The 26052-nt window shown below is 43.4% G+C and overlaps 1 protein-coding gene across 2 annotated transcripts; it reads right to left on the reverse strand.

Annotated features, from left to right (window-relative positions):
• Window positions 1-2722: 2722 nt before the first annotated feature.
• On the reverse strand, window positions 2723-25365 carry LOC110531708 (claudin-15). Of its 2 annotated transcripts, XM_036987534.1 has the most exons (6): window positions 25269-25365; window positions 5096-5266; window positions 4383-4547; window positions 4191-4272; window positions 3930-4037; window positions 3505-3822 (listed from the first exon to the last, which is right to left on the reverse strand). In XM_036987534.1, exons 1-6 carry the CDS (start codon window positions 25288-25290, stop codon window positions 3726-3728), a joined length of 645 nt encoding a protein of 214 aa, XP_036843429.1. In that variant the 5' UTR covers window positions 25291-25365; the 3' UTR covers window positions 3505-3725. The 2 variants fall into 2 exon arrangements, with proteins under 2 accessions (XP_021470714.1, XP_036843429.1); XM_021615039.2 differs by lacking the exon at window positions 25269-25365 and having other exon boundaries at window positions 2723-3822; window positions 5096-5503.
• Window positions 25366-26052: the final 687 nt, after the last annotated feature.

Raw genomic sequence — 26052 nt, forward strand, 5'->3', positions numbered from 1 at the left:
AATCTAGTCCGGGGACGGCCATAACTAGACCTCGTTCCAAATGTATCATTCAATAAATAATCTTTATTGTATGCCTAAAAATCAACAAATGTACATTGTTTAAAGCACACGTTTAAAAGTCTCAGTCACAAATTACAGCTCCATAAGCCCCCTTATGGCAGGGGCTCCAAAACTTTTTCACTCGGGCCCCCCTTCCAGCATTCGGGAACATCACGCACCCCTCTGCGCGCGCCACGTCTATTTCTATGGGCACAATCACTGTTCATAACACAAACTCTTCACACTCCTCTTGTTGATGGAGAGAACTTTGCCGGTTTAAAGCTTATTTCCTGCAATTCTTCACATTTTGTCATGGGACGCATATAAAATGTTGCAGTTTTAAAGCTAATTTTCTTGCAATTCTATACATTGTGCCATGTCTAATGTGTATTCATGTAATATATGAGTAGCTAAAACACCTAAATAAAAATGGGCAAGTTCATCAGGACATTACTGACAAGTTAAAAATAGCTCTCTAAGATATGCAATGCCTAACATGACAAGAGGAGCTGATGATGCACTACCCAGTTATGAAATTGCACCTTGAGATGTGAACGAGAGAGCAAAATTACGTTCTACTATTTACGTCCCCCCCATGGTGAACGAGAGGCTTGTAGAATCGTGACTCTTTCGAGTTTTCAGTTCATTATTCGCCAGTTGGGCAGTAGGGGCTCCTGTGTGCTCTGGTCATAAATGAAAGAAATTAGTCGAAAGATTCGTTCTTTGAACGAGTCGAAAATATCCGAGTCAGTAATAAGAGCCGAATTCCATGACTCATTTATGTGCGGTGAGTGGCCACTGGCCAGTCCTAGCAGCACACATCCTTGTTGCCTACAAACGTGGGGCGGTCTCATTGGTTGAACTATTTTAACTCGTACACGAAACTCCCATGTCATTGTATGGTACAAGAATGCCGTCACTGCACAGGCAGGCAAGCCATACAGTGGAAATACCAGAAATAATCACACAAGGAAATTCATTGATAGGCCTACCCTATGTCTAATGTTCTGTGGTAATAATAAACATATGTTTGACGATGTTAATTCCTTATTAGATATAAAAAAAATAATTTGAGTATTTAAAGAGGAATTGTATTGGTTGGAATTATAAAAAACTAAAACAAACATTCAGAATGGCATATGACCACCACACCAGCAGTGTAGCCACGTGTAGGCGTTTGCCTACTCAGTTTGATCTCAGGTCTACCCAAAACATTTCCCAGAAATTATTTAATATAAATTGTGTTTTATCTAATCACATTTGTAAAATGAACGCATGTGAGATTTATTTTATATTGGTAATTTTATTATAATGTAATTGGCTTCCGACTATTAGTTACATTTTTTTTAATCATACCGTCTTTTACCTCAACAACCTCACGTGGCTAAACTTTGTAGCACAATAAGCTAGCAAGCTCTACCATGCTGGCTTACTTGAATTGACTTACCAACTAAGGTAATTTAGTAGTTCTATCAATGACAAACCAATGTCGATCGCTAGGTTTTAAAAAAAATATGTCTGGAGGAAAAGGGAGAAAATATACTTCCCAAGTTTTTGTGCTGCTGGGATGATGTATATTAAATTACACTGCAATGGATAGACATTCTGAATTATGAGCCCCGGCTTGCCCTGCTCTGGCTGATGTAAACCCTGTCGTGCTGCCTAACCAATGACTGTGGTGTGTATGGTGGCACTTCAGGAGGTGAGTCAAGGCTTCTTCAGAAAATACATTTTTATTTGTAAAAAATAATGCAATATCTGTGCAAGCGACTAGGCCTACTGATGTCCTGTTCAGTTTGAGAGGTTGAGGACTGGAGGTAATCTTGCTACTGCTATAATTGATTTTAATAAAATCAATATGTTTTGTTTCCTAATGAAACTATTTGTCAGAGTTACTGACCTTTTACAATAAGCTATATTCAGTAATTTACATAACTTACATTATTATGAAGCGGCAGCAGCGCATGGGTGTTGGGTAGGTTCATTCAAGAAGGCCTAATTAATTTATACCGTTTTTGATGTGACTTTAGGCTAATAACAAGAGGGCTTTGTGTTGGAGTCTATTTCTTCCTATTCAAGAAAAAACAGGTAGGCCTACCTGTTTGACAGACGAAAGTGTAGTCTACTATCCATTGTCAACCAATTCCTTCAGTCACCATGTACACCTTAAATATCTGTGTCATTGAAGAGCTTGGTGTGTTAAGTTAACACCAGGGCTCGAATTGAGGGGGTATGCGAGGGTATTGTGGCTTTTGTTAAAGAAAATGGCTAAAAGCAAAAGACCTGATTTATATAAAGCGATCTACATATAACAACGCTTTAGTCCGCAAAGCTTTATGCTAGAAACAAGCTGTAAAATGCAGGGGGAATGCAGGGGGAAGACGTGACTCCGATGCACGTGGGATGTCTTTGGTTTGTCTCTATGACATTGAGGCTGCGCTACATACAACGTTCTATACCTGAGGAGACAAAAAAAGGACTTTGCTTCGCTATCAATTGACGTTCGAAAATTTCAACAGGCTATTAAACAACATACTAATTCTAAATCAGTCAGAAGCAAGCCAGGTAGCCTAAGAAATAACAACAATGAATTATTTAGACTGTATTATGATTTCAAAGCTATAGCCTGCCTATACATTTTGCATTTAGGCTGTATACAAAAAAAGGATTCCTTACTATTGAATAATAAAACAAAATGTCTTTATTCTACAGTGCAGTCATTTTAACAGTACCTTTTGAATTCACTTTTAGAAACATGAGTTTGGCCAGTCTTTGGTTTGAGGATCATGCAGTGAGCTATGCATGCCTAGTTTGTTCATTTAGAATACTGTAGCAGATGCTCTTGTATTCCCATGCCCTAATCACAGACAACACAAAACAATTTTGTAACAACAATGTCAAGGAATAAAATAGAATAAATAAGAAAATTATTTCCCAAAGGAAAAAAGTTACAAGTGCATATCGCTTTTTCTTGAATTCATTAATGATCAGTTGCTTCAGTTGTAACTGGTTCTGTTGCACTACATTTCTACAATTGATCGATAACTTTAGCACTGTTCCTATCATCCTTTTTAACAATACCCTGAATAGAAATGAAAACGTCTCCGGTGCTGCAGCATGCGCTCATTTGTTGTCGTGCTCTGTTGTGGTGTTAAAAAAAGATTCTGCTTGTCTCCAGTCGTGTAGAATTACATTAAATGTATTTGTAAAAGGCATGTTTATCTCAGCCCGAAAATAAGAGATTCATGCAGTGTTTTTATTATAATGTATATCTTTTCACCCCTACCATTGTGTGCGGTGGTCTGCGAATCCACAACCTAATACTTATAAAATGAAGAACAGTTTCTTAAAACTGCATATCTAAGGCTCTGGCCTGTCCTAGGATTGAGGGTAAATGGTAGGCATGTTCTCTGCTATCCACTTGATGTTTTAATAATTATTGTGGGTATAGGGGTTGGTCACTTGTTTTTTTTTTACATTCAGGGATGGTCGGGTAATATATTTTACTGAGGGGAGGGACTTTCATTTTCATTTAAGAGAAGTCCGATTTTTCTCCATTTATCCCTCATAAATAACGTACAGTCCCTTACACCTTCTCAGTAGCTGTGCGTGTAACAGTGTCTGGTAGGTTTGACACATGGTGAATGAAGGTGATCCACAGGGTCCAGTGATGTGCCCTCTCTTTCTCAGACATAGGCGTCCTGGCCGTAGGAAGTGGCAGCCTGACTCCGTGATGGTGCAACTCCAGAGTACACTCTGCCCCTGGGCTGGTATGGGTAAGGTCTGAGGAAGGGAAAGAAGAGAGGAAGAATGGGTGAGGACACACATAGATGTGGATCAGGAAGGATACAGACACACACATACATACACACAGTATCCACTGAACTCACTGTTTCTCAGACGTGCCCAGTTTGCAGGCACATGTCAAACATGACCCTCCAGTGAGAGCAAGAACAGCCGAGCACCAGCCAATGTAGAGGCCCTCTCCGAGTTCATACCTGCAACACACAGTATGTCCTACAGTAAATCAAGTTCATAAACAGGCTTTGGAAGTGAGACTGCTCTTCTGTCTAAAATACAGCAGAGGGCAGCAGTGTGCTACTAGCTTCATTACTGCAGTTGGAATAGGCCAACAGTCTCCTCTCACTTACTTTATCCCGGGATAGAATGGGTTAAAAAAGTCCTGGGTGATGTTGAAAGCATACCAAGACACTGAGATCATTGTGCACAGGCCTGAGAGAGAAATTGCGAGAGAGCGAGAAGTTAATTGTGCACAAATTGAGATTTGGCAGTTATAACACATAGAAACAGTAATTATAGTAAACTTGAGCATGCCCAGTTACCTTGAAGAAAGAAAAGCACACCACCAACGCCAACTATTCTACCCTTTAGAACCATGTCCTCTCCGGCAGCTTTAGAACACTGTACCCCGACCAGGGTGGCGACGAGCCCGATTGATCCAAAAACGACCGCTGCAATCATCAATGCTCGAGACGCCTGGATGTATCCTGCTTAAAAATAAAGACAAATTGTACAATCAAGATTTAATAGGGCTATTACATTTTTTATATATATACTGTAATAATAAATACAATGATTATCAAATTGGTTTCACATGTGATTTGTACAGAATCATATTGAGTAATGCACATATTAATTGCCACACTTGAAACTAATAATTATGATAAATATTTAAGGATATGATGTATTGTATTTGTTGAGTAGGGAAGGTCAATTGTCACAATCAAATACCAGAATTGTGTAGTATAGAATAAATTATTTGGCAGATTTTTATCTTAACCAATTACATCTTGGTTCAACCTAAATTGATTGATTATTTATGTCGTTCTTGGATAATCACATGTTTAACCACAAATGAAAAAGGTCAAAGTAATGCCTATGGGCCTTTACATATTCGTTTAACTACAACAAAACAATATCAAACATCACAGGCAATAAATCGATTTACTCTTCAAACATTGTTGCTTAATTTCTCTATTGCAATTGTTCTATTTTTTTATTGACAAAGATTCCTATTATCTTGTGGTGCACTTGCCGTTCAGGGCCAGTAGAGAGGGGAACTCGCGGCAGTTGTGGACACCAGTTGAGTCCGTGGCACAGGACATCCATAGGTTCTCATAGATGTTCGAGGTAATGATGACGTTCCCGTCATCCGTTGAAACCTTCCAGTAACGGTTCGGTATAGCTATCCCCACCATCACCCATCCTATGAACCCAAGCAGCAAGCAAACAACCTCCAGTATAGGATCCATTTAGATTTTTCAAGTAATTGGTGTAAATAAAAACAGAAGGAGAAAGAAAAGAGAGAAAAAAATAGGATATCCTATCGTTAGTAAAATATAAAATATAAGAATATAGCTCCACAGGATGAAATTCTGTTGAGTGTCTGCTCCCCTTCTTGGTCACGATTGTGTCAGGTTGTCAATGAGCAACAGACATGCTCAGTGATTTATCGTTGCCTACCTGTGTTCTCTCCCACCCCCTCATAAACACACACACACACAGACACACACACACTTGTATTTGCTACATCATGGGGAAACATGTCTGGGATGGTGCCTGACAGGGACAGCACTTTCTCAAATGGTCTAGGGACATGATCCAAACTGATACACGTTTCTTGTGCTTCTGCAATCTTAGAAATTGCTTGAAATATCAAGATATTATCATATTAACCACACCTGACATTTCACATCCTGCTGAGTACTTGTCAGATAATCCACCCTAATGAGGACCAGTGATGTCATTACTATTTGCATTTGCATCACTGTGGTACTGCAGGGGACCAAGCTTCTGGTGTGTCTTTGCATTGCGTTTAATGGTTTACAACATTCTAGAGGTCGACCGATTATGATTTTTCAACGCCGATACCGATTTATTGGAGGACCAAAAAAGCCAATACCGTTTAGTCGGACAATTTTTAAAATGTTATTTGTAATAATGACAATTACAACAATACTGAATTAACACTTATTTTAACTTAACATAATACAGAAATAAAATCAATTTAGCCTCAAATAATGAAACATGTTCAATTTGGTTTAAATAATGCAAAAACAAAGTGTTGGAGAAGAAAGTAAAAGTGCAATATGTGCTATGTAAGAAAGCTAACGTTTCAGTTCCTTGCTCAGAACATGAGAACATATGAAAGCTGGTGGTTCCTTTTAACATGAGTCTTCAATACACCCAGGCAAGAAGTTTTAGGTTGTAGTTATTATAGGACTATTTCCCTCTATACCATTTGTATTTCATTAACCTTTGACTATTGGATGTTCTTATAGGCACTTGTAGGCACTAGTATTGCCAGTGTAACAGTATAGCTTTCGTCCCTCTCCTCGCTCCTCCCTGGGCTCAAACCAGCAACACAACGACAACGACAACATCCACCATCGAAGCAGCGTTACCCATGCAGAGTAAGGGGAACAACTACTAGAAGGCTCAGAGCGAGTGACGTTTGAAACGCTATTAGCGTGCGGTAACTAGCTAGCCATTTCACTTCAGTTACAACAGCCTCATCTCGGGAGTTGATAGGCTTGAAGTCATTAACAGCGCAATGCTTGACGCACAACGAAGAGCTGCTGGCAAAACGCACAAAAGTGCTGATTAAATGAATGTTTACACGCCTGCTTCTGCCTACCACCGCTCAGTCAGATACTTAGATACTTGTATGCTTGTATGCTCAGTCTGATTATATGCAACGCAGGACTCGCTAGATAATATCTAGTAATATCATCAACCATGTGTAGTTAACTAGTGATTATGATTGATTGTTTTTTATAAGATAAGTTTAATGCTAGCTAGCAATTTACCTTGGCTTACTTATTCGCGTAACAGGCAGTCTCCTTGTGGAGTGCAACGAGAGAGAGGCAGGTTGTTATTGCGTTGGACTAGTTAACTGTAAGGTTGCAAGATTGGTTTCCCCGAGCTGACAAGGTGAAAATTTGTCGTTCTGCCCCTGAACAAGGCAGTTAACCCACCGTTCCTAGGCCGTCATTGAAAATAAGAATGTGTTCTTAACTGACTTGCCTAGTTAAATTAAGGTAACATTTTTTGCCAAATCGGTGCCCAAAAATACAGATTTCCGATTGTTATGAAAACTTGAAATCGGCCCTAATTAATCGGCCATTCCGATTAATCGGTCGACCTCTACAACATTCTCATGTTTTTAAACCCATAGGGGATAGTGGCCTAGAGGTGTGGAGAATGGTTATATATGCGATTTATATTCTGTAATCCTCAATCTGCCTCAGAAGTGAATCTTCCCTAAAGACTGGTACCACAGCTACCATTGTGCAGTTCCTTACTGGCAGTTTGCTTAACAGGGTGGCTGGGTCTTAAATTGGGTCTGCTGGTCTGCTGGAGTTAAATTTGTTGGATTCCAATGTGTCAACCCATCCTATACATCTTTAGGGAAGCTTTCATGCTCTAGCAAACAAAGGGATATGAGGGGTGCTACCCCTGGTGTCCTGGCTAAATTCCCAAGCTGTCCTTCATACCATCATGGTCACCTAATCATCCCCAACTTACAATTGCCTCATTCTTCCCTGTAACTATTCCCCAGGTTGTTGCTGTAAATGAGAATGTGTTCTTAGTCAGTTTATCTGGTTAAATAAAAACCCCATGCCACTTCCCTCTAATCACCTCTCCTCTACTTTTTACCCCAGGTCACGCCCCTTCCCTCCACTCCCTAACCACATCTCATCTACTTTTTACCCCAGGTCACGCCACTTCCCTCCACTCCCTAACCACATCTCATCTACTTTTTACCCCAGGTCACGCCACTTCCCTCCACTCCCTAATCACCTCTCCTCTACTTTTTACCCTAGGTCACGCCCCTTCCCTCCACTCCCTAACCACATCTCATCTACTTTTTACCCCAGGTCACGCCCCTTCCCTCCACTCCCTAATCACCTCTCCTCTATTTTTTACCCTAGGTCACGCCCCTTCCCTCCACTCCCTAACCACATCTCATCTACTTTTTACCCCAGGTCACGCCCCTTCCCTCCACACCTATTTCTACTCCCTAATCACCTATCCTCTACCTTTTTTCCCCACACTTCTGTTTCCCTATATAAGCTTCATGTTCATTCCTACCAACCATTTCAGTTCGGTTCAGGTCATGCTGGGTGACGCCATGGCGGCCCGATCCTGCCGCTGTACATGATATGATGAACTAAGTCTCCTTTGTTGTTATACTGTTTGAGGAAATGTAAGTCCTAAATAATATATATATTAGTGATGGGGTAGCGCTTTCACAATATTGTGCCAAAAAAACAGTTCATTGCTCAGAGCTTCATTATCTGTTCACAATGCAAATTATTAACATCTGTTGGTCAACAATAAATAGCACTGATTATCAGAGATGTTCTCTTTCTCCACTGTTTTTAACTCTGTGGCGCAGGGGTAAGTTGTTGGCTTTACTAGCCTTAGTTGTAATGCCAAGTTTCCATCATACTTGCCTTTTTTGCCTTCAAATGTACTATTTTTCAATATGCATTTATGAAATAAGACAGATGCATATACTATACTCAATAAAACAAATACAAAAAGTGTGGTTTCAAATCGTTTTTTAAAGTGTGCCTTCAATGGGATTCGACACCCTCACATCGCTGAATGTTCCCTACTCTACCCGCTAAGTTTACCTGTAAGGTAAACGTTTTTGTACAAAATCCTACCTATATTTGTAACTACTGTAGGGGTCGGTGTTTGAAAGCAGCTTGGAATCGAAGAGGGCACTGGAATCATGTTGAAATCAGTGGGATTTCACATTTTGCAACACACGGTTTGAAAAAATCACTTAATCAAACAAAGCTTTGGATCATTGATACTTCTGATCAAGTGATACAGGTTCAAATTGAGCTGCTTAGCGATTTTTGAAGCCGGCCTCAGAGCTCTTGTATCAAATCTAACACCACTAATATATATTCCGTTGCCCTACGTTATCTTTTTGATGTTCATGTCCTCAGTTTGGTCATTCTAATTGCTCCTTTGTTTATCCTGGCAGTCTCCTCAGTTATATGTTAAGCCTTTTCCACATAGTCACCTGGCACTACTTTGTCATCTCTACACCTTTTCAATGTGCTTCTAATGTTTCCCTTTTGTATGTCCCTTCCAGACCAGCACATCCTTGATATCCATATCGTATCTCAAGGCCTTACATGCCACAACTCCAAACACATCTTGCCTACCTACAAGCTCCAACTCCTAAACTCCATCCAAACCCTCCCCCCATGTGCTGTTCCTTCCTGTGTTCAAGTGGGTGTAATAAATACCCCTATTCCTGCTCCGTCTCTTCATTTGCATTATATCCGTTGTGCCATGGTGGAACCCACAGTCCTGAATCTAGCTTACAATCCATGGTGGCAGCAACAGTCCTGAACCTAGCTTACAATCCATGGTGGCAGCAACAGTCCTGAACCTAGCTTACAATCCATGGTGGCAGCAACAGTCCTGAACCTAGTTTACAATCCATGGTGGCAGCAACATTCCTGAACCTACCTTACAATCCATGGTGGCAGCAACAGTCCTGAACCTAGCGTACAATCCATGGTGGCAGCAACAGTCCTGAACCTAGCGTACAATCCATGGTGGCAGCAACAGCCCTGAACCTAGTTTACAATCCATGGTGGCAGCAACAGTCCTGAACCTAGTTTAAAATCCATGGTGGCAGCAACAGTCCTAAACCTAGTTTACAATCCATGGTGGCAGCAACAGTCCTGAACCTAGCGTACAATCCATGGTGGTAGCAACAGTCCTGAACCTAGCGTACAATCCATTGTGGCAGCAACAGCCCTGAACCTAGTTTACAATCCATGGTGGCAGCAACAGTCCTGAACCTAGTTTAAATTCCATGGTGGCAGCAATAGTCCTGAACCTAGTTTACAATCCATGGTGGCAGCAACAGTCCTGAACCTAGTGTACAATCCATGGTGATAGTAACAGTGCTGAACCTAGTTTACAGTCCATGGTGGCAGCAACAGTGCTGAACCTAGTTTACAGTCCATGGTGGCAGCAACAGTTCTGAACCTAGTTTACAGTCCATGGTGGCAGCAACAGTCCTGAACCTACCGTACAATCCATGGTGGCAGCAACAGTCCTGAACCTAGCGTACAATCCATGGTGGCAGCAACAGCCCTGAACCTAGTTTACAATCCATGGTGGCAGCGACAGTCCTGAACCTAGCTTACAGTCCATGGTGGCAGCAACAGTCCTGAACCTAGTTTAAAATCCATGGTGGTAGTAACAGTTCTGAACCTAGTTTACAGTCCATGGTGGCAGCAACAGTCCTGAACCTAGCGTACAATCCATGGTGGCAGCAACAGTCCTGAACCTAGTTTACAATCCATGGTGGCAGCAACAGTCCTGAACCTAGCGTACAATCCATGGTGATAGTAACAGTGCTGAACCTAGTTTACAGTCCATGGTGGCAGCAACAGTGCTGAACCTAGTTTACAGTCCATGGTGGCAGCAACAGTTCTGAACCTAGTTTACAGTCCATGGTGGCAGCAACAGTCCTGAACCTACCGTACAAACCATGGTGGCAGCAACAGTCCTGAACCTAGCGTACAATCCATGGTGGCAGCAACAGCCCTGAACCTAGTTTACAATCCATGGTGGCAGCAACAGTCCTGAACCTAGCTTACAGTCCATGGTGGCAGCAACAGTCCTGAACCTAGTTTAAAATCCATGGTGGTAGTAACAGTCCTGAACCTAGCTTACAATCCATGGTGGCAGCAACAGTCCTGAACCTAGCTTACAGTCCATGGTGCCAGCAACAGTCCTGAACCTAGCGTACAATCCATGGTGGCAGCAACAGTCCGGAACCTAGCGTACAATCCATGGTGGCAGCAACTGCCCTGAACCTAGTTTACAATCCATGGTGGCAGCAACAGTCCTGAACCTAGTTTAAAATCCATGGTGGCAGCAACAGTCCTGAACCTAGTTTACAATCCATGGTGGCAGCAACAGTCCTGAACCTAGTTTAAAATCCATGGTGGCAGCAACAGTCCTGAACCTAGTTTACAATCCATGGTGGCAGCAGTCTTGAACCTAGTTTACAATCCATGGTGGCAGCAACAGTTCTGAACCTAGGTTACAGTCCATGGTGGCAGCAACAGTCCTGAACCTAGCTTACAATCCATGGTGGCAGCAACAGTTCTGAACCTAGCGTACAATCCATGGTGGCAGCAACAGTTCTGAACCTAGTTTACAGTCCATGGTGGCAGCAACAGTCCTGAACCTAGCTTACAATCCATGGTGGTAGTAACAGTGCTGAACCTAGCTAACAATCCATGGTGGCAGCAACAGTCCTGAACCTAGCGTACAATCCATGGTGGCAGCAACAGTCCTGAACCTAGTTTACAGTCCATGGTGGCAGCAACAGTCCTGAACCTAGCGTACAATCCATGGTGGCAGCAACATTCCTGAACCTAGCGTACAATCCATGGTGGCAGCAACAGCCCTGAACCTAGTTTACAATCCATGGTGGCAGCAACAGTCCTGAACCTAGCTTACAGTCCATGGTGGCAGCAACAGTCCTGAACCTAGTTTAAAATCCATGGTGGCAGCAACAGTCCTGAACCTAGCTTACAATCCATGGTGGCAGCAACAGTCCTGAACCTAGCTTACAATCCATGGTGGCAGCAACAGTCCTGAACCTAGCTTACAATCCATGGTGGCAGCAACAGTCCTGAACCTAGCTTACAATCCATGGTGGCAGCAACAGTCCTGAACCTAGTTTACAATCCATGGTGGCAGCAACAGTTCTGAACCTAGTTTACAGTCCATGGTGGCAGCAACAGTCCTGAACCTAGCGTACAATCCATGGTGGCAGCAACAGTCCTGAACCTAGTTTACAGTCCATGGTGGCAGCAACAGTCCTGAACCTAGCGTACAATCCATGGTGGCAGCAACAGTCCTGAACCTAGCGTACAATCCATGGTGGTAGTAACAGTCCTGAACCTAGGTTACAATCCATGGTGGCAGCAACAGTCCTGAACCTAGTTTACAGTCCATGGTGGCAGCAACAGTCCTGAACTTAGTTTAAAATCCATGGTGGCAGCAACAGTCCTGAACCTAGTTTAAAATCCATGGTGGTAGTAACAGTCCTCAACCTACCTTACAATCCATGGTGGCAGCAACAGTCCTGAACCTAGCTTACAATCCATGGTGGCAGCAACAGTCCTGAACCTAGCTTACAATCCATGGTGGTAGTAACAGTCCTGAACCTAGTTAACAATCCATGGTGGCAGCAACAGTCCTGAACCTAGCTTACAATCCATGGTGGCAGCAACAGTCCTGAACCTAGCGTACAATCCATGGTGGCAGCAACAGCCCTGAACCTAGTTTACAATCCATGGTGGCAGCAACAGTCCTGAACCTAGCTTACAATCCATGGTGGCAGCAACAGTCTTGAACCTAGTTTACAATCCATGGTGGCAGCAACAGTTCTGAACCTAGTTTACAGTCCATGGTGGCAGCAACAGTCCTGAACCTAGCGTACAATCCATGGTGGCAGCAACAGTCCTGAACCTAGCTTACAGTCCATGGTGGCAGCAACAGTCCTGAACTTAGTTTAAAATCCATGGTGGTAGTAACAGTCCTGAACCTAGCTTACAATCCATGGTGGCAGCAACAGTCCTGAACCTAGTTTACAGTCCATGGTGGCAGCAACAGTCCTGAACTTAGTTTAAAATCCATGGTGGTAGTAACAGTCCTGAACCTAGTTTACAATCCATGGTGGCAGCAACAGTCCTGAACCTAGTTTACAGTCCATGGTGGCAGCAACAGTCCTGAACTTAGTTTAAAATCCATGGTGGCAGCAACAGTCCTGAACCTAGTTTAAAATCCATGGTGGTAGTAACAGTCCTGATCCTACCTTACAATACATGGTGGCAGCAACAGTCCTGAACCTAGCTTACAATCCATGGTGGCAGCAACCATCCTGAACCTAGCTTACAATCCATGGTGGCAGCAACAGTCCTGAACCTAGTGTACAATCCATGGTGATAGTAACAGTGCTGAACCTAGTTTACAGTCCATGGTGGCAGCAACAGTGCTGAACCTAGTTTACAGTCCATGGTGGCAGCAACAGTTCTGAACCTAGTTTACAGTCCATGGTGGCAGCAACAGTCCTGAACCTACCGTACAATCCATGGTGGCAGCAACAGTCCTGAACCTAGCGTACAATCCATGGTGGCAGCAACAGCCCTGAACCTAGTTTACAATCCATGGTGGCAGCGACAGTCCTGAACCTAGCTTACAGTCCATGGTGGCAGCAACAGTCCTGAACCTAGTTTAAAATCCATGGTGGTAGTAACAGTTCTGAACCTAGTTTACAGTCCATGGTGGCAGCAACAGTCCTGAACCTAGCGTACAATCCATGGTGGCAGCAACAGTCCTGAACCTAGTTTACAATCCATGGTGGCAGCAACAGTCCTGAACCTAGCGTACAATCCATGGTGATAGTAACAGTGCTGAACCTAGTTTACAGTCCATGGTGGCAGCAACAGTGCTGAACCTAGTTTACAGTCCATGGTGGCAGCAACAGTTCTGAACCTAGTTTACAGTCCATGGTGGCAGCAACAGTCCTGAACCTACCGTACAAACCATGGTGGCAGCAACAGTCCTGAACCTAGCGTACAATCCATGGTGGCAGCAACAGCCCTGAACCTAGTTTACAATCCATGGTGGCAGCAACAGTCCTGAACCTAGCTTACAGTCCATGGTGGCAGCAACAGTCCTGAACCTAGTTTAAAATCCATGGTGGTAGTAACAGTCCTGAACCTAGCTTACAATCCATGGTGGCAGCAACAGTCCTGAACCTAGCTTACAGTCCATGGTGCCAGCAACAGTCCTGAACCTAGCGTACAATCCATGGTGGCAGCAACAGTCCGGAACCTAGCGTACAATCCATGGTGGCAGCAACTGCCCTGAACCTAGTTTACAATCCATGGTGGCAGCAACAGTCCTGAACCTAGTTTAAAATCCATGGTGGCAGCAACAGTCCTGAACCTAGTTTACAATCCATGGTGGCAGCAACAGTCCTGAACCTAGTTTAAAATCCATGGTGGCAGCAACAGTCCTGAACCTAGTTTACAATCCATGGTGGCAGCAGTCTTGAACCTAGTTTACAATCCATGGTGGCAGCAACAGTTCTGAACCTAGGTTACAGTCCATGGTGGCAGCAACAGTCCTGAACCTAGCTTACAATCCATGGTGGCAGCAACAGTTCTGAACCTAGCGTACAATCCATGGTGGCAGCAACAGTTCTGAACCTAGTTTACAGTCCATGGTGGCAGCAACAGTCCTGAACCTAGCTTACAATCCATGGTGGTAGTAACAGTGCTGAACCTAGCTAACAATCCATGGTGGCAGCAACAGTCCTGAACCTAGCGTACAATCCATGGTGGCAGCAACAGTCCTGAACCTAGTTTACAGTCCATGGTGGCAGCAACAGTCCTGAACCTAGCGTACAATCCATGGTGGCAGCAACATTCCTGAACCTAGCGTACAATCCATGGTGGCAGCAACAGCCCTGAACCTAGTTTACAATCCATGGTGGCAGCAACAGTCCTGAACCTAGCTTACAGTCCATGGTGGCAGCAACAGTCCTGAACCTAGTTTAAAATCCATGGTGGCAGCAACAGTCCTGAACCTAGCTTACAATCCATGGTGGCAGCAACAGTCCTAAACCTAGCTTACAATCCATGGTGGCAGCAACAGTCCTGAACCTAGCTTACAATCCATGGTGGCAGCAACAGTCCTGAACCTAGCTTACAATCCATGGTGGCAGCAACAGTCCTGAACCTAGCGTACAATCCATGGTGGCAGCAACAGCCCTGAACCTAGTTTACAATCCATGGTGGCAGCAACAGTCCTGAACCTAGCTTACAATCCATGGTGGCAGCAACAGTCTTGAACCTAGTTTACAATCCATGGTGGCAGCAACAGTCCTGAACCTAGCGTACAATCCATGGTGGCAGCAACAGTCCTGAACCTAGTTTACAGTCCATGGTGGCAGCAACAGTCCTGAACTTAGTTTAAAATCCATGGTGGTAGTAACAGTCCTGAACCTAGGTTACAATCCATGGTGGCAGCAACAGTCCTGAACCTAGTTTACAGTCCATGGTGGCAGCAACAGTCCTGAACTTAGTTTAAAATCCATGGTGGCAGCAACAGTCCTGAACCTAGTTTAAAATCCATGGTGGTAGTAACAGTCCTGAACCTACCTTACAATCCATGGTGGCAGCAACAGTCCTGAACCTAGCTTACAATCCATGGTGGCAGCAACAGTCCTGAACCTAGCTTACAATCCATGGTGGTAGTAACAGTCCTGAACCTAGTTAACAATCCATGGTGGCAGCAACAGTCCTGAACCTAGTTTACAATCCATGGTGGCAGCAACAGTCCTGAACCTAGCGTACAATCCATGGTGGCAGCAACAGCCCTGAACCTAGTTTACAATCCATGGTGGCAGCAACAGTCCTGAACCTAGCTTACAATCCATGGTGGCAGCAACAGTCTTGAACCTAGTTTACAATCCATGGTGGCAGCAACAGTTCTGAACCTAGTTTACAGTCCATGGTGGCAGCAACAGTCCTGAACCTAGCGTACAATCCATGGTGGCAGCAACAGTCCTGAACCTAGCTTACAGTCCATGGTGGCAGCAACAGTCCTGAACTTAGTTTAAAATCCATGGTGGTAGTAACAGTCCTGAACCTAGCTTACAATCCATGGTGGCAGCAACAGTCCTGAACCTAGTTTACAGTCCATGGTGGCAGCAACAGTCCTGAACTTAGTTTAAAATCCATGGTGGTAGTAACAGTCCTGAACCTAGTTTACAATCCATGGTGGCAGCAACAGTCCTGAACCTAGTTTACAGTCCATGGTGGCAGCAACAGTCCTGAACTTAGTTTAAAATCCATGGTGGCAGCAACAGTCCTGAACCTAGTTTAAAATCCATGGTGGTAGTAACAGTCCTGAACCTACCTTACAATACATGGTGGCAGCAACAATCCTGAACCTAGCTTACAATCCATGGTGGCAGCAACCATCCTGAACCTAGCTTACAATCCATGGTGTCAGCAACAGTCCTGAACCTAGGTTCAGGACTGTTGCTGACACCATGGATTGTAAGCTAGGTTCAGGATGGTGGCAGCAACAGTCCTGAACCTAGTTTACAGTCCATGGTGGCAGCAACAGTCCTGAACCTGGCTTAAAATCCATGGTGTCAGCAACAGTCCTGAACCTAGTTTGCAGTCCATGGTGGTAGCAACAGTGCTGAACCTGGCTTAAAATCCATGGTGTCAGCAACAGTAGTGAACCTAGTTTACAGTCTGTCCTAGCCCTATTCCTTTTCTTCACCTTCCAAAGGCACAACCATCAATTTTTGGGCTAAAGAATTAGTATCCACTTCCTAACAGTGCATTTATTGTTCAGGCAAATGCTGAAGGAAACACATGAGTAAGAGTGCTAAACAATATTGAACTATTGTTCAGAGACCTATGACCTTTTCCATGAACTGCTGGTTTGGGAGTCTCAGCTTAAGAGACTGAAACAAATGTGAGTATTGTCAAGCTGTGCTGAGTGATAATTGGCACTGAGTTATAATTGCTATAAAATAACAAAAACCAGAAATACCTTATTTACATAAGTATTCAGACCCTTTGCTATGACACTCAAAATTGAGCTCAGGTGCATCCTGTTTCCATTGATCATCCTTGAGATGTTTCTACAACTTGATTGGAGTCCACTTGTGGTAAATTTAATTGTTTGGACATGATTTGGAAAGGCACACACCTGTCTATGTAAGGTCCCACAGTTGACATTGCATATCGGAGCAAAAGCCAAGCCATGAGGTTGAAGGAATTGTCCGTAGAGCTCCGAGACAGGATTGGGTCGAGGAACAGATCTGGGGAAGGGTACCAAAAAATGTCTGCAGCATTGAAGGTCCCCAAGAACACAGTGGCCTCCATCATTCTTAAATGCAAGAAGTTTGGAACCAACTAGACTCTTCCTAGAAATGTCCACCCAGCCAAACTGAGCAATCGGGGGAGAGGAGCCTTGGTCAGGGAGGTGACCATGACCCTAATGGTCCCTCTGACAGAGCTCCTCTGTGGCGATGGGAGAACCTTCCAGAAGGACAAACATCTCTGCAGCATTCCACCAATCAGGCCTTTATGGTAGAGTGGCCAGACGGAAGCCAATCCTCAGTAAAAGGCACATGACAGCCCGTTTGGAGATGCCAAAAGGCACCTAACGGACTCTCAGACCAAGAGAAACACGATTCTCTGGTCTGATGAATTCAAGATTGAACTCTTTGGCCTAAATGCCAAGCGGCACGTCTGGAGGAAACCTGGCACTATCCCTACAGTGAAGCATGGTGGTGGAAGCATCATGCTTTGGGATGTTTTTTTAGAGGCAGGGACTGGAAGACTAGTCAGGATCGAGGGAAAGATGAACGGAGCAAAGTACAGAGTTCCTTAATGAAATCCTGCTGCAGAGTGCTCAGAACCTCAGACTGGGGCGAAGGTTTACCTTCTAACACAGTTTTAGTCACTATTTTTGTAAGGGGGCCACTTTGGGTTGAGACAATCCCTCAGAGGGCCGCACAGATCTTTAATTTGACCAGTCAATATTATTGTCAGCAAAAAATGTAACAAGTGCTTTCAGAATATCCTCTCCTTGTGTTTGTCCCTGAAGGGGCAGTGAACATAAAAGTTCCTCTATGGACGACTCGTTTTGAGGGAAGCGGACCCACACACATAATTGGGCCATGTCACTTACATCAGTGCTTTCGTCAAGTGCAATACTAAAACACGGCACCACGGATATGTCAGTAATCAGTTGCCTACCGATGTCCTCGCCAGATGCTTACCGATGTCCTCGCCAAATGCTTACCGATGTCCTCGCCAGATGTCTTCTATGCGTCTTGTTATGGTCGAGTCTGAGAGTTGCAGTCCCTTAATTTGCTTTAAAATAGCTTCCTTGTTTTGTGAACTCAGCAAACAATATTTCAGCTGAGGCCAAAAAACATTATTTGACAATCTCCGCGTCTGTGACGGCCTTCTTGTTTCTTGTGAGTATCCAAGCAATCTCATATGTTGCCTCTCATTTTCTCTGCAACAGTGCTAGATCTGTCCATCATTTGTTGTTGTTCTTTGAGCTGTCCTTTGAGTTGCACTATTTTGCTGTTTCTGAGGTTGCTTGGTGGCGGATATGTTTTGTCAAAGTGGCATGGTGTGACTGGAAATGTTGCTCTAAATTTGTTTGTTGAAAACAATTGACTGTCTTCTGGCAAAAAAGACAAAGTGAGCTAGTCCCGGGCAGGTAACATAGTGGTTAGAGCGTTGGGCCAGTAACCGAAAGGTTGCTGGATTGAATCCCAGAGCTGACAAGGTAAAAATCTCCAGTTCTGCCCCTGAGCAAGGCAGTTATCCCACTATCGACCAGTAGGCTGTCATTGTAAATAAGAATATGTTCTTAACTGACTTTCCTAGTTAAATAAAGGTACAAAAAAATACTTGTCTGTCCATTTATTTTGGAACTTTCTGTGTTCTTCTTGAATGGACCGTATCCTTGTCGTAGCCACGTTAGCTACGTTAGCTTCGTTAGCTAGCAGCATTTCCCCGCCGCCATCTCCCTGATTTTCCTGGTTCTCCGGTGGTTGTTCGTTCATAGCTGTCACGTTGTTCTCCAGCTCTTCCCCCTCATTTTCATTGTCAATAGATTTCTGTTTCTTTTTTTTTACAAAGAAATCAATCCATGTCTACCCGACTGCAAAATTAGCTAGTAGTAAACTGATATGTGTCGGTCACTGTAGCTGAGCAGTTACGTTCTATTTCGGCAGATGTTCTATTTCGGCAGATGTTCTATTTCGGCAGATGTTTTATTTCGGCCTTTCTGTCCAACAGCTGCGCTATACTGTCATCTATCGGCTGTCCAGGGAACAATATATATATTCAATGAAGTGATTCTGGACTGCAATAAACACATTGAATTGAAATTGTATCATTGTTATGTATTATGGATGGAAAATAGGAAAATCACTGCGGGCCACACAATGAGTACCACTGTTCTAACAGGACAACAACCCTAAGCACACAGCCAAGACAATGGAAGAGTGGCTTCAGGACAAGTCTTAGAATGTCCTTGAGTGGCCCAGCTAGAGTCCGGACTTGAACCTGGCTGAACATCTCCGGAGAGACCTGAAAATAGCTGTGTAGCAATGCTCCCCATCCAACCTGACAGAGCTCAAGAGGATCTGCAGAGAAGAATGGGAGAAACTCCCCAAATACAGGTGTGCCAAGCTTGTAGCTTCATACCCAAGAAGACTCAAGGCTGTAATCGCTGCCAAAGTTGCTTCAACAAAGTACTGATTAAAGGGGTCTGAATACTTATGTAAATGTGATATTTCAGTTTCAAATGTTGAATACATTGGCCTCCAGGGTGGCGCAGTGGTTAAGGGCGCTGTACTGCAGCGCCAGCTGTGCCATCAGAGTCCCTGGGTTCGTGCCCAGGCTCTGTCGTAACCGGACGCGACCGGGAGGTCCGTGGGGCGACGCACAATTGGCCTAGCGTCGCCCGGGTTAGGGAGGGCTTGGTCGGTAGGGGTGTCCTTGTCTCATCGCGCACCAGCGACTCCTGTGGTGGGCTGGGCGCAGTGTGCGCTAACCAAGGTGGCCAGGTGCATGGTGTTTCCTCCGGCGCATTGGTGCGGCTGGCTTCCGGGTTGGATGCGTGCTGGGTTGGGTTGTGTATCGGAGGACGCATGACTTTCAACCTTCGTCTCATCCTGTAGCGATGAGACAAGATAGTAGCGAATGGATTGGATACCATGAAATTGGGGAGAAAAAGGGGTAAAATTCAAAAAAATAAAAATAAATAAGATTTGAATACAGTTGCAAAATTTTTGGGTATTGGGGAAAAAAACAATATATTAAATTTAAGGCATTGCAAAATGTGGAAAAAGTCAAGGGATCTGAATACTTTCTAAATGCTCTGTATATATTTATATTCTAGACTCTGACATTGCTCATTGTAATGTTTCTTAATTCCTGTCTTTTTATTTTGGGGATTTGCGTGTATTGTTTGTATTGTGAGATATTACTGCACTGTTGGAACATAAGCATTTATCTACACCTACAATAACATTGATACCCTTAAATGGGTATTCAGAACCAGACGTTGGACTGTGTGATAGGCGAGCCTTGCAATGGACATATTTGGGCAATTTTAATTGACACAGAGTATGCATGTCCATCAAACAAGTGACTCTGTCACAGCAGTCATGGTGGGCAAGTTTAATGTCCTTTCTGCTCTGGCAAGGTAGCAAGCTGATTTATTGATCACCCAGTTAGATCTGGAGTTTTAATAGAAGCACGACAGAAAGTAGAAAATAAATAATTTCTTTCTCTTTTTACATTGGTAGCATTCGTGTAAAGCCCTATCTAAACCATTTACAATGGTCGGTCCACACTCCCCAGACTGCCATCCAGTCCCAGTTACTGTAGGTGGGATACACACAGGCCTCAGTCATAAAGTTCCTTGCAAAAGTATTCATCCCCCTTGGTGTTTTTCCTATTTTGTTGCATTACAACCTGAAATTTAAATGGATTTTTATTTGGATTTCATGTAACGGACATACACAAAATAGTCCAAATTCGTGAGGAAAAAAAAAACTTTTCAAAAAAGTATTTAAAAATACAGAAAAGTGGTGCGTGCATATATATTCACCCCCTTTGCTTTGAAGCCCCTAAATAAGATCTGGTGCAACCAATTACCTTCAGAAGTCACATAATTAGTTAGATTGCACACAGGTGGACTTTATTTAAGTGTCATATGATCTATCACATGATCTCAGTATAGATACACCTGTTCTGAAAGGCCCCAGAGTCTGCAACACCACTAAGCAAGGGACACCATGAAGACCAAGGAGCTCTCCAAACAGGTCAGGGACAAAGTTGTGGAGAAGTACAGATCAGGGTTGGGTTATAAAAAAATATCCGAAACTTTGAACATCCCACAGGGCACCATTAAATCCATTATTAAAAATGGAAATAATATGGCACCACAACAAACCTGCCAAGAGAGGGCCGCCCACCAAAACTCATGGACCAGGCAAGGAGGGCATTAAACAGAGAGGCAACAAAGAGACCAAAGATAACCCTGAATAAGTTGCAAAGCTCCACTGGGGAGATTGGAGTATCTGTCCATAGGACCACTTTAAGCCATATACTTCACAGAGCTGGGCTTTAGGGAAGAGCGGCCAGAAAAAAAGCCATTGCTTAAAGAAAAAATAACCAAACACGTTTGGAGTTCGCCAACTCCCCAAACATATGGAAGAAGGTACTCTGGACAGATGAGACTAAAATGTAGCTTTTTGACCATCAAGGAAAACGCTGTCAGGCGCAAACCCAACACATTTGATCACCTTGAGAACATCATCCCCACAGTGAAGCATGGTGGTGGCAGCATCATCAGCATTTTTTTAATCGTCCGGGACTGGAAAACTGTTCAGAATTGAAGGAATGATGGATGGCGCTAAATACAAGGAAATTCTTGAGGCAAACCTGTTTCAGTCTTCCAGAGATTAAGACTGGGACGGTGGTTCACCTTCCAGCAGGACAATGACCCTATGCATACTGCTAAAGCGAAACTCGAGTGGTTTAAGGGGAAACATTTAAATGTCTTGGACTGGCCTAGTTGAAGCCCAGACCTCAATCCAATTGAGAATCTGTGGTGTGATTTAAAGATTGCTGTACACCAGCGGAACTCATCCAATTTGAGGGAGCTGGAGCAGTTTTGCCTTGACGAATGTACAAAATTCCCAGGGGCTAGATGTGCCAAGCTTATAGAAACATACCCCAAGAGACTTGCAGCTGTAATTGCTGCAAAAGGTGTCTCTACAAAGTATTGCTTTTGCATAACTGTTCACTCCCCCAAAACTCAAGTTTTCAGTTTTTTTGTCTTATTTCTTGTTTCACAGTAAAAAATATTTTGCATCTTCAAAGCGGTAGGCATGTTGTGTAAATCAAATGTTACAAACCCCTCAAAAATACATTTTAATTCTAGGTCGTAAGGCAACAGAATAGGAAAAATGCCAAGGGGGGTGAATACTTTCGCAAGCCACTATATATCAAAAAGCCTGTTGATTTTGAATTGCTTATTCAATAGCCCGCTTCTTCTCCCTTTAAATGTGAGGTTGGTTGAGGCTAAGTTGCAGAGTGTCCGAGTGGAGGAGTGCAGACAGGGAAAAGTGCCCTTCAGGTGCTCATGAATCTGATCACCGGCCTGGTCAAGTAACACATCGGCGAGATGGACAGGAGAGTTACACAGGACAGAGATATTACAGAAAGGAGGAGATAGGAATCACAATGGGAAATGAATGGAGGAACGTATAACGCCCCACCCAGCAGACTGTCAACCAATCGCATTCAGGTTTGTCATGCTGCGTCACGCGTTTGCTAATCTAATTGTCACGCAATCTCAAAGTCAGCGTAGGAGTTCGCGAAACCTGCCTATTTTCCTAAAAAAAAGTGCATAATGTCACGATTCTAAAGCTATATGATATGACAGAGAACTAGTTAATTATCTCACATCTCGGAAAATATTTGTAATGTTGTACTTCTTGTTTCTGAAATTCATGCTAAAGTTGTTTTTTGGAGTTGGCGCCCAATTGTCTCCCATTCACGCCTCGAAGGAGAGCTCCCAGAATGCAGAATATCCCAGAATGCAACCCACACACATCAATGTCAATCTACACAATGGGCGGTAATACAATTCCAATAGCGTTTCCAGTCTCCTCAAAAGTATCTCTGCACAGGATAGGGAGGAAGAATAGAAATGTTAAGGTCATTTTCCGTTGCTGGAAGTATCTCTCTATTTCTCTCTCTATTGTACAGACCTCCCTCTGTGTAGGAGTTAAGACGGAACAGAGAACTCCCATACCACTCTGGTGGACATCAGCAGCGGATGAATCATCAAGCCTCTTTGTGCTGACATTCAGAGAGAGAGAGAGAGAGGGTGAGTGTGTGTAGTGTACTAACAACTCTAATATCTAATGTCTCCTTTTCCCTATAGATGTAAGGCTGATGAGGGCTGAGGCTGAGGTCCAAGACATTGATGTAGAGGAGCGCAGACAGGAAACAGAGCCCAGAAAGATGTTGGAACATTGCTGCAGGGACTTGGTTCCATTCAGCCACAAGAGCATTAGTGAGGTCGGGCACTGATATTGGATGATTAGGCCTGGCTCACAGTCGGCGTTCCAATTCATCTCAAAGGTGTTCCTTGGGGTTGAGGTTAGGGCACTGTGTAGGTCAGTCAAGTTCTTTCACTCCGATCTTGACAAACCATTTCTGTGTGTCCAAACTTTTGACTGGTACTATATGTTTATGATTCTGGGAGTCAATTACCTTTTACATTTTAGTCTGATTAATATTGTAAGGGAAAATATTGCGATGTTGACGCATTCTGAAATTTCGAACCTATAGCATGAATTATTCATATCGACATAAACATGAAATTATGTCTGATAGTACATCTGTTGAAAGTAATGAGGATTATAAACCAGAAAAATGGAGATAAGACAGATTGTCTGCACCTCTCGCCAAATGTTACTTCCGTCCCAAGGCTGTGTTACTCCCGCCCCACCGGCAGTTACAAAAGTAACATTGCGTTAGTTCTGTTCTCTGTCTAGTTAACTTCAACAAATTTTCCCTAGAAATGAAATTACAGTTGCTAATGGTAGAGGGCACGTAGAAGTTGTTTGTCATAAAATACGGTGTCTCTAACTTCATCCCGGTTCTCCTCTAGCCTGGAGCTTTATGTTTATGACAGTTTGCGATGGAACACGTAAAAAAAAGCTCTTTGTTAACCAGACCTTTATCTCTTCGTAATGATGTCTCCTGAAACTCTGTAAAAAAGTAAGCCATTTTTCCTCACCGCCAATCCTGATAGGAAGGGTGCGGTCTGACACCACTGCCTTGCGTCAGTCAGGTTTATTGGCCAACAGTGTGTGATTCTGGATTGATTTTAAAGGCTTTCCTCTTGACCTTAGTTTAGACAGACGTTTGCTTGTTATCAAATTTCCTGCAACAGATGGTAGCTTATGTAAGTTGGGTGTGTTACTTGGAACTGGGTAGTTGTGTCAGTAGACAACATTGACTCTTGACCCACAATGTTAGGAGGCTGTGAGCAACCTGCTTGTGCAACCATTTAAATATGTTAAACTATTTATTTTTTGTCGGCTGTCATGACGAGTGATATCTGCTCTCAACGTTTATGTAGTCAGACATAAACACGCTAGATCAAGGACATAGGGCGACCATACTTTTGTGGCTCTCTGCCACCTGATAAGAGCGAGCAGGAGACTTCCAGCAGTGGATACTTCACAATCTAAATATAAAATACAACATCCTCTCAATCTTTTAAAATGTTTGACTACTTTCTTACATTTATACAGTATAAGAAAAACAGCACAACAGGGATAACTACACAAAAATGGCCAATTGGTCACAAAATGTTCACACGCTGTAATACCATCCTTGACCAGTGGGAGACACACACTTGCACATTTTATACAGTAAGTTCAGAATCGAATAATGGAGCAAGACGACGAAAGAGAAGCCATAGCCATCTCAAAGCACGTAGGACTAGCAGGATGATTAGGCTATTATTATTTTGACCACCTATGCTGCAAGTTAATGTCCTGTAACAGAGACTGCCCTCGCAGTGGAGGTTTCGTTGAGGAGGAAGACAATAAGTAGTAGACAAGTAGTAATGCAATGTCGAGGGGGCGAACGTTTATTTACAGTGCAGGTGAATATCTGGTCAACTGTGCACTATGTACATAACGAGGAAACAGAACTGATAAATCAAATCATAATGAAGCTAAAATAAACCAGGCCTCAATAATACCCTGTAACAACCATGTAGCACCTGTTTGAACTCGTTACCTGTATAAAAGACACCTGTCCACACACTCAATCAAACAGACTCCAACCTCTCCACAATGGCCAAGACCAGAGAGCTGTGTAAGGACATCAGGGATAAAATTGTAGACCTGCACAAGGATGGGCTGGGCTACAGGACAATAGGCAAGCAGCTTGGTGAGAAGGCAACAACTGTTGGCGCAATTATTAGAAAATGGAAGAAGTTCAAGATGACGGTCAATCACCCTCAGTCTGGGTCTCCATGCAAGATCTCACCTTGTGGGGCATCAATGATCATGAGGAAGGTGAGGGATCAGCCCAGAACTACACGGCAGGACCTGGTCAATAATGAAGAGAGCTAGGACCACAGCAGATGGAGCACATTGAGTGTGTGGACAGGTGACTTTTATACAGGTAATGAGTTCAAACAGGTGCAGTTAATACAGGTAATGAGTGGAGAACAGGAGGGCTTCTTAAAGAAAAACTAACAGGTCTGTGAGAGCCGGAATTCTTACTGGTTGGTAGGTGATCAAATACTTATGTCATGCAATAAAATGCAAATTACTTACTTAAAAATCATACAATGTGATTTTCTGGATTTTTGTTTGAGATTCCGTCTCTCACAGTTGAAGTGTACCTATGATAAAAATTACAGACCTCTACATGCTTTGTAAGTAGGAAAACCTGCAAAATCGGCAGTGTATCAAATACTTGTTCTCCCCACTGTATATATATATATGGCTCTATTAAGCAGTTCCCCCAATCAAGGCAGGGCCCCCTTAGCAGAGCAGATATGTGGTTGTCCCACCTAGCTATCTTAAGATGAATGCACTAACTGTAAGTCACTCTGGATAAGAGCGTCTACTAAATGACTAATATGTAAATGTAATAAAATGGTAGAGCTTGAATAACCTGTGTCTGAGAGTCCAGATGCTGGCCCCCTCATCTGTGTCCTCAATACAAGTGGCATGTACTCAGATGCCAAGGGAAGCCAAGCTTACCCCATAATTTTCTTTGAATTCGCAAGAGGCGTATCTCATTGGAGAAAGCCTCAGATGAG

This window comes from Oncorhynchus mykiss, chromosome 9, assembly GCF_013265735.2.
Source record: "Oncorhynchus mykiss isolate Arlee chromosome 9, USDA_OmykA_1.1, whole genome shotgun sequence".
NCBI lineage: Eukaryota > Metazoa > Chordata > Actinopteri > Salmoniformes > Salmonidae > Oncorhynchus > Oncorhynchus mykiss.

What these genes read in the sequence shown, in the direction of transcription:
- LOC110531708 (XM_021615039.2), bottom strand. Translation starts at nt 5,312, where the DNA reads ATGGATCCTATACTGGAGGTTGTTTGCTTGCTGCTTGGGTTCATAGGA. An exon ending in CTCTCTACTGGCCCTGAACG is followed by an intron (nt 4,548 to 5,095) that starts GCAAGTGCACCA and finishes ATTTTTAAGCAG; the next exon opens with GATACATCCAGGCGTCTCGA. An exon ending in CTGGGCACGTCTGAGAAACA is followed by an intron (nt 3,823 to 3,929) that starts GTGAGTTCAGTG and finishes TCCCTTCCTCAG; the next exon opens with ACCTTACCCATACCAGCCCA.